This window comes from Podarcis tiliguerta (genome assembly GCF_965153285.1).
Source record: "Podarcis tiliguerta genome assembly, chromosome: 8".
Lineage (NCBI taxonomy): Eukaryota > Metazoa > Chordata > Lepidosauria > Squamata > Lacertidae > Podarcis > Podarcis tiliguerta.
The window spans coordinates 63,442,305-63,457,056 of record NC_139541.1 but is presented as its reverse complement, the minus strand read 5'-3'; the positions used below and the strand labels follow the sequence as shown (position 1 = coordinate 63,457,056).

Sequence of the window (14,752 nt, the reverse complement as noted above, 5' to 3'; positions counted from 1 at the left end):
GGAAACCTAAAATGGCTGCTGACACTGATCGGTTCTGATTGAGATTACTCTCCTCGCAATGACGCAGTGCTCAACTCCTGAGTCCCAGTAGCAGCCAGTCACTTAAATGATAGGGGAAGGAACCCCATTTCTGCTGTTGGGAGATTCTGAGAGCAGAGGTTGCTATAAGGGTCTGCAAGTATCAGGCTGGATTACAAACAGCAACCATAGACCCCAGGGAAGTACTGAAGCTCAGTGGCAGAACACCTGATTTAAATGCAGAAGGCCCCAGATTCCATCTCCAGTTTAAAGAACCAGGTCAGTAGCGATGGAGAAGACCTCTGCCCAGAACCCTGGAGAGTCACTGCCAGTCAAGAGTAGACAATACTCGTCTAGATGGACATATAGGCCCAATATGCACGATAATGCTTTAAGTATGCTTTAAATGCATCATACCGCTTCTCGCTCCCATAAGAATTCTGGCAAGTGTAGTTTGTTAAGGGAGCTGAGAGTTGTTAGGAGACCCCCTATTCCCCTCACAGAACTACAATTCCCAGAGTTCCCTGGGAAGAGGGGTTGATTGTTAAACCACTATGGGAACTGTATTGTCAGAGGAAGCCATGACCATTTATACTGGTATGACAGTGCTTCAAATCTATGGTGCAGATAGCACTTAAGTATACCCAGGATTGCAGCCCAAACGATCCGCTTCCACCTATGAATGAGCTTGTGGTGGCGGCTTACAAATGATGGCTAATTAGGCTATCAATTTATTGTGCACCTCCTTGGGTATTCCACAGCAAGGCATAAGATTTGAAGGTGCAAAAGGGCGCATGGGAAGAACTCTCCAAGAATCAGGATGTTACACCCAGCTAATCACCTGGAGGCACTTACTTTTGTATTTGGTTTTTTTTAATGTGTAAAGTTTTTTTAATGTTTAGGATAATATTTTGTTTTCTTGTTATTATGCTTCTTTAAATGTGGATCAGCATTGTAATTGTGTCTGATTCTCATTTGTACTGCTTGATAGTTTGTAAGGTTCTACTTGATTATTTAAGGCAGGTTACAAAACTGCTAAGAGATTATTTCCTTTGCAAATGTGAAGCGGTATAGGAATTATTTAAATAAATACATAAATAAATAAATAAAAACTTTAAAGCCCCTCTTCGTATGTGCAAGGAAATAAGGCTCATGAGCCCACTGTTAATGTAATCAAGTTCCCATAAGTGTAAAAACATGGAGTTGCATCCAACCAATACACTCAAAGAAGACCCATTAAAGCCAATGGAGCTACGTTAGTCATGCTCATATATGTTAATAGGACTACTCTGAGTAGGAATACCACCAACTACAATCCACGATTTATTCTTTCCTGGTGTGTACTTTTTAAAGCCACTTTTTAAAGCTTTTCTTGGGGTGGAGAGGGGAAAAGAACTAAAAGCAACAGGGCATCATAATACCACATTTTAACTAAGGGCGTCAAAGTCTTCGCTTCCCCCCCCTCTGAGAGCAGCTATTTCCCAATTGAACAGCTACCAAAAACAAGGGGGGAAAGGAAAGGGAAAAGAGACGGAAAGCCAGCTGGGAATAGAATCCAGTAGTCGCCATGGTGACTCCACAGCTTCACATTTTCGATCCTTTACTTTCTCAGCCACACCACAGAGAAGCCATAGGACCAGCACAGGGAGAAGAGGCCTTGATTCTGAGCAGCATGTACTGGGACACCCCCACATAATACACTTGCCACGTGAGAGCTCCTTAAAGTTTTGCCACTAGAGGAATAAACTAATCCCAGGGTGGACAGACTTCAGGCTGATTTACTTACTTACTTACTTATTTACTTAGACCCCTAAGGTCCAACCTGAGGGGCAAAATGTTATCATACATACCATGCATTAAAAGCACAATACCTACCCACCCACCCCAGCCAAAGTGTAGTTAAATATGCTGGGAATTGTAGTTCTGTGAGGGGGTAAACTACAGTTCCCAGAATTCGGGGTGGGGGGGGAATGTGCTTTAAATGTGTGGTGTGTACCCAGCCTAAGAATTAACAGGATGCCTCTGAGCAGATGTGATCAGTACCAGAAGCGATCTCACAATTTCCTTCACAGAAAAAAATCCACTTATGGTTGGTTCCCACCCCACCCCTAAATTTCAACAATGCTGTTTTATTTTATTTTATTTTTTGAAGGGAGGAGAGCTTTTAAGGTGTTGCTGTTGTTAAGACAACTGGGAATCAAAAACCCTTGATGGCCTACCACAATTCACCTATAGATCTACCAGTCTGCATGCTTCTGAACACTTGGGCAACAGTTAGCAGGGGAAACTCACTAGGGCAATGGGAACTTTTCCCTAGTTTTGTGTATGTGTGTGTGTGTGTTGCTGGGGCGGTGGCAGGGCAGGTGGGGGGAAGAGGAGGAGTTTCATAGGGGCCTCAGTGGATGATAGTGGTAACTGGTTCCTGTTAAGAATGGGGCTGCTTGCATACTATACAAGCACATTCAAAGCACATCTTCTTCCTCAAAGAATTCTGGGTACTGCAGTTTACCCCTCACAGAGCTACCATTCACAGCAACCTCACAAACCAACCACAGCGCTCAGAATTATTTGAGTGGGGAGGCACTTCAAATGTGCTTTAAAGCAGTGGCATACCTTGGGGTCTCAAATTTCAGCCGTGCCCTGTGAGGTGCCAAAATGTGGTGCCCCCACGCCTCTCACACAACAAGCTAAATAATCTTGCACTGCCCCCCAAGGCTCTGCACCCAGTTCCACTGAACCGAACTGGTCGCACTCCCCTAAATTTAAGGTATAGCATGCAAGCAGCCTGGTAGGGTGACCAACAGCAGGTAGAGCCAGGGACAGGTGGAGCAAACCGATTCTAGTTTTGTTGCAACACTCCTCCCTGCTCATTTCTACAAGGCGATACTGAGACTAAGGAGGAGACTGACAGTCTCAGGGACTCCCTGGACGGCTTGTTAAGTACAAAGACAGGCAGGTGGAGCCAGGCTGAGGGCACACCGAGGCTGGTGGGGCAGTGCCCCATTTGCCCTCACAGACCAGCCTCCAGTGGTGGGAGAGGGAAGGATTTGACCACAGTCCCTGCAACCTATATTCTCTGTAGCAACTTCCCCAACCTCCCGCACTAGGCATTCATTTTAAAAAACCTCAAGAAGTACCTGCACACTACATAATTAACGTGATGCGTTGTTTTGAGCCTAAGGATAAAGGCTGGAGGAGTTAGAATTTGCACACACAGATGAAAGTGGAGCTGCTGTTTGGTCGTTTTTATCTCCTGACCCAATTTCCCCCTCCCGTCTCCCCATCTCTCTTTTCTTATTGGCTATGCTAGCAAGCAAGTAGATCCTACGCCACTCAGTGTGCAGTTTCTGTGTCCCCTGGTTTCTCCGCCAGTTGGTAGAAAAACCTTTGAGATTCAGCTGCTCTCTCATGGCAAATGTAACATGTGGTCATGCTCTCGGTCAAAAAAATAAGGGGGAGGAGCAGAGGAGGGAGAGAGACAGACTCTGGTCAGCTCTGAATAGCTCATCTCCACTGATCATCCCTGCCCTAGGGAAGGCCCATAGTTTCAAAAGCAAACACGAGCTGGTTGTTTGCACATTCCGGTTACACACGCAATCAATCAGAAAGTTAACAGTATTCAGTTCAAAGTAGTCCCTGTTCTCCATCCATCCCTCTGCTGAAAAGGGAAAAGCAAAATCTAAGCAGGATCCCCAGAGACAGTTTTATGCCTTCAGCAGAAGCCAGGAGTTAAGGATTTCCCTGGCCTGTACCACTTCAGCATGGAAGAGAAGGATGCACATCTGAATATTCCTGCATGTATATATATAATCACTGGTACATGAAAAACTAAAAGGCCAGGGACTTCAAGGTAGCTTTCTCTGAAGACATGCTACATTTCTATTTGCAAGGAGGAACAATCAAACATGCAAGCTCCTCGCGGCAGGCTAATGTTCTATAGTCCAGGAAAATCAAGATCATCTGATGCTGCTGAATGCATAAAAACAGGCCCATAATAGCCTTTCTTGGCTCTGAGGAAAGGGCCCCACAAAGGGAGTGGGTCTAAGAGAAGGTTCATAGGTTTTCCTGGTTCCAGAGACAGCCCATTACTTCCCACTGTTCTTTCACACACAGCTACACCTACTGCTGGTTGTCCTCTCTGACGACAGGCAGCGTGCAAGGGAGATACAAAAAAAAGGGGGGGTGGGGAGATGGCAATTGGGGACATGACGTTAGAGACAATATCAAAGCACAATGCCCCTTTAAACACGCCCAATACACACATTTCTGGTAGAGAGTCACTGATACGCCAAATAAATAGAAGGCTCCCCTTGGGTAGCATTAGTGCTCTGGTTAACGGGGTCTGGAGAGGAATGGACATAATAGAGCTATGGCAAAATTACAAGCTTTAGTTTGGAGCCAACGACAGGGGTACAGTTAAGAACAGAGAAGCAGCATGGACCAAGTTAAGAGAGAATAAGGTGTTAAGAGATTTGTACTTTATGCTCCCGATTAAGATGGGGGCTACCCCCCAGAAGGGCAGGGCTTCTGTTCCCTTTAAAGAACTCTGAATTTTCAGCAAGGGCAGTCCTCCTCATAAATGCACCACTATTTGTTTTTTTGTGGGGAGGGGAGATGCACCTGCCTTTCAGAGAGTTCTGAAAAATGACAGGAGCAATGGGTTCATTCAAACTACCTTTTGTGCCGTGTTACTAGGCACGGTTCTGGGCACAAAGCTTTAAAGCGCAGGCCTGTGCCTGGAAAGTATGGGGCAAAAGATAGCCTGGATGAGCCCGATGTTCTGTTGGGAACTGAATCAAGCTGGGGCTAAGCAATTTGTTACACAAACAGAAATAAGAGAGTGAGAGGGATGCTGCAAACAAAAAACAGCAGCGATCACTGTCTGGTTGACATCCCAGCCACCCCCAATAGCTGCAGCTTTCCCCAGTGCTAGAATGCCAAACAAACCCCTCTCTCAAGGTGCCTGAACAATTACGATTTAGGGTAGGAATCAGCATGAGCAAACACACCCACAGTCAAAATTTGGGGATCACACATGGCTGCAATCGTCAAGGAAGTTAAGCCCTCAATAGCAAGGCTTCTGGAGTGATTTTGCCAAACTGACTTTGGAAGGGAGCCAGCTGCCCAAGGATGTTTTAAAAGCTGGAACATTGGCAGCCTTTGGCTCGCACAGCTTTTTTTATTATTTAAAAAGCTGAAAATACAGTCCAAGGCTTTGGGGCAAAGGGATACAACTGTCTTATCTTGCCTCAAATTCTTCCTCCCTGGCCCCCAATAATGTGTTCCTAGCTGGCCCACTGTTTAAACTGAACCTTGACTGAGAAGAGATCCAACACTGGAGCAAAAAGGTTTAACTAAGACCCAGCCAAGTTTGCTGAGGGAAGTTTGAGCGCCCTTTCCTACACAGAGGTATTTTTCTTTGCATATATCCAACTTCAAGGCTGAAGACAGTGGCTGTGTACACACCATACATTTAAAGCACACTGCTTCCCCCAAAGAATCCTGGGGACTGTGGTTTACCCCTCACTGAGCTGCACTTCCCAGCACCCCTAACAAACTACAGTTTGCAGGATTATTGGGGGGGGGGGGAGAGAGTCATGTGCTTTAAGAGTATAGTGTGTGTGTGTGCGCAGTTACTGCTGCCCTCCAAGGCAAAGACCAAAATGGTACCACCACCATGTTCAGAAGCCAACTGGACTTTCGACTGAAGTCAACACTGGTGACTTGTCCAGCGTACTGCAGGACAGCAGGCTAGCTGGGCGTGCAGGCCAGGCTGCGTTGCAGACACAGCTCTGGCCTCTCAACCCGTCATCACCCACTGCCAGCCCCCAAGCACTTCCCACCTGAGGCAGTCACTTCACTTCATAACAGGCCCTGCCCAACTGGCTTCCTAGCACACACAACTGAAGCAAAAGATGATGCTCATGCCATAATCCACACATGACTATGTCAGTGGAGTACCTGTGTAGGAGAAAGCATCATTGTGTGAAGCAGGCTTAAAGACATCTTTAGATCCCACACTCTCCTATGAGAGGTGGGTGGGAGGAAAGAAAGAGAGAGAATCAAGGACAGATTGAGAGGAGGAGAACCCAGCTGGTGATTCTCTGAAAGGATCTGTCAGAGACAGAGACGGCAGCAGAGGATACAGATGAGAAACCCAGAAATATTGTTGGGTGCATGCGAGGAGGAGAGTCCCTCACAGAACATTTGAAATTTCCTTTAACACTGACCAAAGGTTACACACAGCAGGGATGTAGAGCTATTTGGCTAGGATTTTGTTCACCACCTGCCGACAAAAGTATAACCCACTTTGAGCAGGGCAAACCACAAGTTATAGCTTTCGCAATTTAGCAAAGTATGCTCAAACTGGCCTCTCGTTATATGGATAAAACATCAGTCCCAAAGATGTACTCTCACCTGGGGTTGGTTTGCCACAGACAACACTTTCACTCTCTCCCCCTCCAGCTATTTGCCCTCTGAAAGTGCTGCTTACAGTAAACAGCACCAACTTCACAGGGAAATATCAGCTTGTGGGAAGGTGTTGCTAGGAAATAGCACAAGGCCCCATTCTGGTGTGAGGCCTTGATGTGGATTAGGAGAGTTCTAGATTGGAGGGCTATTACTATATTTATTTCCTTTATTTTTATTGTATAATTTAATTTTCTCTGTGTGTTTTGCTTTTTTTGTAATTGGTTTTTATACCAATTTTTGAAGCCTACCCTTCCTCCCAAAGGAGCCAAGCTCAAGCACGCTTTTCAAAAAGTGTTGTACCTCCACTGATGGAGGCAGCAGGCCTCCGATTGCCAGCGGCTGGTAACTGCAAGTGGGGAGGGCTCTGTTGCGCTCAGGCCCTGTTTGCAGACTTCCTTGAGGCTTCTGGTTGGCCACAGTGAGGACAGAATGCTGGACTAGATGGGCCACTGGTGTAATCCAGCAGAGCTATTCTTATGTACAGAGAGAAACCGTTCCCTGCTGCAGACAGTTGGCTTCCATAAATTGGAGGACAATGAAAATAGCAACCCAGGGGAATGAGAAAGATAATAAAAACAGGGACCCTAGGTGTGTGAAAGTAGCCACTGATGTCACACACACATCAGTGCTTTATAGCATGTTCACACATTACACTGAACACAAGTACAAGCTGTTTCTACACAGGCACATGTGTTTGTGTAAAACAGCTCAGCTACTGCGTACATAGACTGTACACTCGTTGAATGTTACATGTGAATAACTGTACAAGTGTGCAGCTGAACTATTTGTGTTCACAGGTATGGTGACATTGAATGTAACATGTGAACACCCGTACCTGCTGCCACTTGGGAACATCTAAAGAGAGCCGTAAACACAACACAGCCACAATGAATGTGAGAAAGATTTTTAAATAATAATTAAAATTTCAAAGCTTTGCTTTGCTGCCCTTCTTAAAGATCCAGAGTCCTCGTTTAAAGTGAGTCACAGTTTTGCGGCCAGGGGATAGAGGGAGAGAAAGCAGAACAAAGGAGGAAGACGGCAGAGAAACCCACAACTGCCAGACAGCCAGTCATGGGGTTGGATATGAGAAGACTGCAAATATCTGTGTTGAGGAAATAAATGAGCCTTCACCAAAAGTTATGTGGTGTGAGTAGGCTGGACCAGCCCCTTCCTCGGCACAAAGAGTACTGAGCTCAGTGGCATGTCGAACTGCCAGTCCTTGAACACAGTCAGTAGAATGTATGTGAAAATTGCACAGCAGCAACGGAGAGAAAAACTGAGTGCAAGGACACAGGAATAATGCAAAGGTGGGGAAGAGGGGAGGAAGGTTGGCAAGCGTAAGATCCCTCTATTTCTGTGTTTAGAGGGATATAAGAGCTGATCTGCCGTGCTTTATCCCCCGAAAACGCACAGAAGACAAACTGGGGGGTGGGGTGGAGAAATGAAGACAGCAAAAGAGCTGAAACTCACAGCCTGAACAGCCATTTTGAAAACACACGGAAAGTTATTGTGTGATACAAGATGGCCGACCATCATGAAGGCAGGCTTTGCATCCCAATGGATGCTCTTGGTATTCATGTGTGAGTAGTCAGTTCCAATAACTTTCCCACTAACACCACCCCATTGTCTTATTTTTTTTAATGAATATAGTTTCTTAACTGCCCTGGGCCACATCCACACCATAATACCACTTTTACAGTCATGGCTGCTCCATGTCTCAAAGCATCCTGGGAACAGTCATTTGTTAAAGGTGCTCAGAGGTAGGAGCTCTAATTTCCTAAGTTCCCTAACAAGAACGGTTGACAGTAAAACCACTCAAAAATTGAGTTCTGTTAGTTCCTAGCAACTCTCAGCACCCTTAATAAACTACACTTCCCAGGATTCTTTGGGGGAAGCCATGACAAAGGGGTATAATAGCACTTTAAATGTAGTGTTGATGTGACCCTGGTCTAAACTATTATAGCTTGGGCACCAAATGAAAAACAACAAAAGGCCCTGAGGCATCTTAAAGACCATCAAACATATTAGGGCAGGCGCTTTTGTGCACCAAGCTCATGCCATAATAAAGCTGTCAGTCTTTGAAAAGCAATTGCTTTGGAAACTACCCCAAAATGAAGATCAGAATGTTCTTATGCACAGACCATCTCCCTCTCTGCTTCTCAGAGGACAGCACATTTCCCACCACCACCAAAAAAAACACCCCTGGTCCTAGCTGCTTATAGGGAACTTACAGTGTCTGATAGGTGCTGTCCTTTGCCTTGAGGAATTTCACCACGAAAAATACAACGGCTTGGAGGCTGAGCACCAGGATGATTCCCCCGATGAAGCTGGCAGAGTCAAATCCTGGCGGGTGGAACTCTGGGGAGTCGGTTAGCGGAGGGCTGGCCGTTGTACCTAGGGGGAGACAGAGCAAGGGGGTTGTGAAGGTACCTGGCAAAAAGGGAGAAGGCTGCAGCTCAATGTGGGAAGAGTATCTGCTTTATACGCAGAAGACACCCCTGCACAAAAATACTAGAGAGCCACTGCCAATCAGTGTAGGCAATGCTGGTTTGACTTGCATGTTCTTGAAAGAGTTTACAACTGAGAGATCATATTCTTTACTTTCCCACCAGTCCATTAACTCACTATTACTGGCCCCTCCAGATTGAGTGGGGGATTTTTTGGGGGGAGGGGGAAGCGTGTATTTTGCATTGGATCACTTATACAATAATATTTAAGCATTTATAGGCTGCACGTTTCATAAAAATGCTACAAGGCTGTATACAATACACAAAATTACAACAAGATTTTGTTTTCATATACAGGTTCCAAAGATGGAGTAATGATTAGTTCCGTCATAAAAAAAACCCCAGCTAACAACTTATTCAAAAATTCAGCCACCTCTGAGCAGTCCCACATGTGCTTCTATGTACCAACTACACAGCAGCCCCTCCAACACAGTGAAGATGGACCTGTGTGCACAATGGAGAGCAGTCCCGGAGTAAGGTATCAGTACTCTACTAACTTTAAAGAGAGCTCTGAAGTTTGAGCTGACAAAGACCTGTATGGAGGCTTGGCCACAGACCATATAACACCTCTGCTCAGAGATCTGTGCTAGTTGTTGATTTGCCAAGCTCAAGGTATTACTATCTGGAGGCAGTTGGAGGATCGATGGCGACTAATGGATTAAGGCTGAATCCTGACAAGAAATAAGTACTTTGGGGGGGGGCAGGAGGCTGGCAGGTATGGGGGACTCCCTGGTCCTGAATGGAGTAACTGTGCCCCTGAAGGACCAGGTGTGCAGCCTGGGAGTCATTTTGGACTCACAGCTGTCCATGGAGGTGCAGGTTAATTCTGTATCCAAGGTGGTTGTCTACCAGCTCCATCTGGTATGCCAGCTGAGACTCTACCTGCCTGCGCACTGTCTTGCCAGAGTGGTACGTACTCTTGGTTATCTCCAGAATTTCCTGCAGCATACAGGGGGTACCTGCAAGTCCCCTGCAAGTCCCCTGCAAGTCCCCTGCAAGTCTTATGATTATCTGTCGCACAAAAATTCCAACAGCCTCTGCAGCCTAAATTTCCTGCTTTCACCAAAAACTCCCCCTAGCAATGTTAATGGGTCACAGTGAAAAATACCCTTAAGGAACAATTCAAGCTTTCCTGATGGTGAAAGAGATTAGGTGGCTGAGGCGGGCAGTGTCTGAAATGGCACCTCCTGGCCAACCTTACACCTACAAGATGTAAGGATCGAAAGGCGTCATTTTGTTGCAAGCTTTTTTTGTGTGTCTTCCACCATGCCACGCCAGTCAGCTCATGTACAGGTCGTATTGCAAAGACTTAGCTGCTAGAACTTAAACCTTCATTCCACGGACTGTGCATTCACCTCCCAGCCAAGTGTTTTGCATCTCCATCACAAAAGCAGCCATGCAATGCTGCAGCATTGCAACTGAAGGGGTGCAGTTTGCAAGGAAACAGAGGAAGCAGTTAAACACAGTGTGGGCAAGACTGGTGTGGAAGCCGAAAAACAGGAGCCTTCGCTCACGCAGAGATAAATGAGTGCATACAACTTCCCGTCGGGAGCCTGCGCTGGATCAATAATTCACAAGGATTCAGGATAGAGTTACTCACTTTAATTAGCCCAAAGCTCTTCAATTCTTGCTCTTCTTTTCGGCAGGAAGATTCATTCTCCCTGAGAACACATCCATCCATCTCTCCTTCACTTCTTTATTAGCTAGCTTTTCCCTTTCCGTTCCTTTGGCCTGCCTTGTTAAGCTTTCTCATCCAAACCAGCAATGGTGTACAGCAAGAGCTTGCCAGGCCTCTTGGCAGTAGCAAAAGGATCTGTTTTATTTTATTAAAGCCCCTTAATTTTCACCTGAAATAGTGGTGGGAAGTCTTGCTCTCTTCTAAATTGCTGCTAAAAGCACAGTCATTTTTCAAAGGTGAGGTCTGAATGACCCTCCATGTAGGATTGGGAACATGTTGTGGGCTTGTGGGTGGGAAGATTTGGAGCTAAATTCTAAGCAGAATCTGAACTGAATCCTAATAATAATAATAATAATAATAGTAGTAGTTTTCTCAGCCACTCCAACAAAGTATTAAAATACAATAATTAATCAAATACTAAAAGCTTTCCTAAACAGGGCTGCCTTCAGGTGTCTTCTAAAAGTCCAAATTGTTGGAGAAGCACACTTTGCCCTGGATACAATCACACTGAGACTCTGGGTTTAGGAAAATAGGAAGATCCTAGTTCTACTTAGGTAAGGTGGCGATGCAATCAGCCATGTTTGCTCTCACGTCTCAAGGTAAGCTGTGGTCCTGTTCCCCAAGTGACAAGTGTTTACCACAACAGAAGGGCTTGCTAAGGAAAACAGCGCCTGGAGCACATATGACCACCAAGAAGCCGCTCTTCATTCCCCACTTGGAGATGCTCTAGCACTAGCTCACCAACATTCAAACCCTCCCCTTCTCCAATGCGCAAAAGATAAGGGGAATCACACTTACCAAGTGTGATGATCTCATGCTCCTTAGTGGCTGGTTTTGGAGGCTCTTTGGTGGTTGGCTGTGGAGGTTGCTTGGTGGTTGCTTCGGATGCTAAGAAAAGGACCATGATTAGCAGGGGGGTGGGGGGGAGGTCAACCCACACCTCTTCCCTACAAGAAAATTTCCCTACCACACATTGCATTATCCAAGCAGATCATCACATTAGAGAAGCACACTCAGGGTTATGCACACTCGGTGACAAGAAAAGCCATACTACATTTATATAAAGTAGAATAATTAGAGCAAACTAATAAAACAGTAGTCATTCAAATACCTGAAGGGAAGAAGACAAAGATTTGTTATCTACTGCCCCACAGGACAGAGCTAGATCTTAATGGAGACCATCTTGCCTGTGTCAAGATACAAACGGCTCCCAATGTCTGCACTTTCTGGAAACTACTGAACATGGTAGGGCAAGCTTTCATAGCTGGATAAATGGATATTTGCCACGAGCGAATATTTTGTATTGTGTCAGTTTTATTTTAAATGCATCTGCTTTTTGTGATTTAACTATTTATTTATTTAGTGCTGTTTTTATTTAGACAGCTGTAGAACATGAATAAATAGACATAAACAGCTGTTAACATCAATAGCTAGGAATGAACCCTTATGTACCTTATGGCAAGAAATCCCATAAAGATGCCTGATAACTCAGGAAAAATTGCTGCCAGGAAGGGCAGCCTGTATTGGATCAGATGGGCAAATGGTTTGAAGAGGACTCCTCCAGCTGGTCATGTGAAAGTGTCAGAGATAAAGAACCTGTGGCCCTCCAGATCAGGGAGTCTCCTCCCCCTAGCTACTTTTCTGATCCTTCAGGGAGGAAGTGCCACCCCACCCAGAACAGAACGTCTCCCTAGTTCCTTCTTACTTCTGTATCAAGAGTCATAAGCAAGAAAAATGTTTGAGGAGGTCCTGGTAATCAGGTTCCAGAATGAACAGGCAGAGGCAAAGGTCCTGAGGCAGATGATGAGGCCTAACAGACAGCATGGTGATCAGTGGTTGGGCAGAAAAGCATTACCTTCACACCTGGAAGTGACATTGTAAAAGTGACACTTCTCCTTGGCCGGCTCTCCCTTCCCAACACAGCTACCGGAACCTGAGGATAGAGGAGAGAAACCAAGTCACACTGAAAATCCTGCATGTCTCCCTCTCCCCCAAACACACATTTCCCCCACTCTTTTATACAGGGCTACGCAACCAGAAACAAAGTGAAAGACAAACCCTATTCTGGGGTTCACATCACGTGACTGGCATCATGTGCCACGTCTGCGGTCTCCTCTCCCACCCCTGAACGTTGGGTGAAGGTCTGGAGAGTGGAGTCACACATAGATCGCTAGCCAACGAGATGTCCTCCAGATGTTGCTGAACTACAACTCCCATCATCCCTGAATATTGGGCCATGCTGGCTGGGGCTGATGGGAGTTGCAGTCCAACAACACTTGGAGGCTGCTATGTTGGCTACCCTCCAGGGTCACACCCACACCGTATGGCTTCCTCCAAAGAATCCTGCGAACTGCAGCTTGTTACAGGTTCTGGCCACATAGACGTACAATTCTAAGCACACTTAACATAACTCCAGGACTGTTAAAATGGTCTAAGAATGCTTCAAATGCATGGTGCAGATGGGACCTTAGGCTCTGGGTGCGATTTAGAATCCTACTTGTGTAGAGCTTGGTCAGGTCATCTGATCTTCCCCCTCCCCAAAGGGTGTGGAAGACGGGGCTGATGCAGATGCAAAAGGCAGTGCGGGGTGCTAAGTAGGCATCACCCTGCTGCCCTCCTCACCATACAATTGTGATGGCAAGAGGGAAGCATACCTGGAAAGGTATGCTGCAATGAACAGCAAGCATGATTTAACACAGGAGTGAGTGAGTGAGTAAGTAAGTAAATACAACAACAACAACAACATCATCATCATCATCTTCCCAGCTGACTGGATTGCTCCAGCCACTCTGGGCAGCTTCCAACAAATATAAAAGTATGATAAAACATCAAACATTAAAAACTTCCCTATACAGGGATACACAGTTGTATTAACTAGTAGCGCTTTAGAGACGAACTAAGTTTGTTATTGGTATGAGCTTTCGTGTGCATGCACACTTCTTCAGATACACGAAAGCTCATACCAATAACAAACTTAGTTCGTCTCTAAAGTGCTACTGGAAGGAATTTTTTTTATTTTGTTTCAACTACGGCAGACCAACATGGCTACCTACCTGTAACTTGTATTAACTAGATAGTGAAGAATGTGGAGTGGGGAATTAGCACCAGAGGAAATCTTGACAACCCAAACCTTTCCTGAAAGAAGGATCCACTCTAGAGTTTGCTGGGTGGGAGATGCAACTGCTATCCAAGACACCTTCACCTGAGATCAGGGGTGGGGAATCTTTGGCCCTGCAGACAGGGGTGAAGGAAGGCTAACCAGCACCCAGTGGGGGGTACGGGGCAAACAGCCTGGTGGCACATGTGCTTGTGGCGTACGTGTGACGCATGCGCACCGCCGCTACGTACTGCGCAAGTGCATGCGCCGTACGTAGCATGCACAGTATATAGCGGCACTGCGCATGCGCCGTGGGGCAGTTTGCCGACGGCACTGCTCAAGCACCATACGGACAGCGGTGGGATCCCTCCACCGCTGCTGCAGTCACAAGCAGAGAATCCTCTGCATGCAACGGCTGTGCGATTTTGGCAGCTTGTGCTGCTGCACCCAGGGGCGGCGGAGCAAGCCCCCCGCAGGGTGGGGCTTGTCACCCCCCTTAGAGATGGCACCCAGGGGGCACCGCCCCCCCCCCCAGCCATTGGCTATACTTCCTGGGACTGTTTGGACCAAAGGTCTGACTCAGTGTAAGGCAGCTTCTTGTATTGGGAAGCAGCCGTAGCTCAATGGCTGAGCATCTGCTCTGCATGCAGAAGGCCCCGGGGTTCTGTCCTTAGCATCTCAGTCTGGGAAAGAACACAGTCTGGGATCCCGGAGAACAGCTGCGGGTCAGTGTGGACAATGTTGAGGTGGATGGACCAATGGTCTGATTGGGCATAAGGCAGGTTCCTATGTTCCTAACCAAATCTCTCCCATCCCAGTTCACACCTTTCGCCTTGCCCTCCTTCCATCTGCTGTAGCAAGTAGGGCTCCAGGTAGTCTGCACACCTGATGAAGTGGACAAAAGGGCCAGGTAGCAGCGAGGAAATGGGCAAGACACCACCCCCTGTTCTTTCTCCGTATGAAGATAAGCACTTCGGCAGG

General features: G+C 46.5%; 1 protein-coding gene and 1 long non-coding RNA gene across 7 annotated transcripts in view; one reads left to right on the top strand and one right to left on the bottom strand.

Annotated features, from left to right (window-relative positions):
- The window catches only part of CD164L2 (CD164 molecule like 2), a 35,113-nt gene that overhangs the window by 4,673 nt on the left and 15,688 nt on the right, over window positions 1-14,752 (bottom strand). Inside the window, exons 3-6 of one of the 2 annotated variants that reach the window (XM_083456258.1) lie at window positions 12,530-12,607; window positions 11,473-11,562; window positions 8,721-8,883; window positions 2,376-4,156 (exon numbers count right to left, since the gene is read on the bottom strand). In XM_083456258.1, coding sequence (XP_083312384.1) covers window positions 4,138-4,156; window positions 8,721-8,883; window positions 11,473-11,562; window positions 12,530-12,607 — 350 coding nt within the window. In that variant the 3' untranslated portion in view covers window positions 2,376-4,137. Of the gene's footprint in view, window positions 1-2,375; window positions 4,157-8,720; window positions 8,884-11,472; window positions 11,563-12,529; window positions 12,608-14,752 lie in introns of those variants that run through there. The other variant, XM_083456259.1, reaches the window with a different exon arrangement.
- Window positions 4,730-14,752, top strand: part of LOC310684845 — a 29,706-nt gene continuing 19,683 nt past the window's right edge. The window contains exons 1-4 of one of the 5 annotated variants that reach the window (XR_014514866.1): window positions 4,730-8,069; window positions 9,294-9,474; window positions 11,112-11,228; window positions 11,829-12,521. This is a non-coding gene — a long non-coding RNA (uncharacterized lncRNA). Of the gene's footprint in view, window positions 8,070-9,293; window positions 9,475-10,274; window positions 11,053-11,111; window positions 11,459-11,828; window positions 12,522-14,752 lie in introns of those variants that run through there. The other 4 variants (XR_014514865.1, XR_014514867.1, XR_014514868.1 and 1 more) reach the window with 4 other exon arrangements.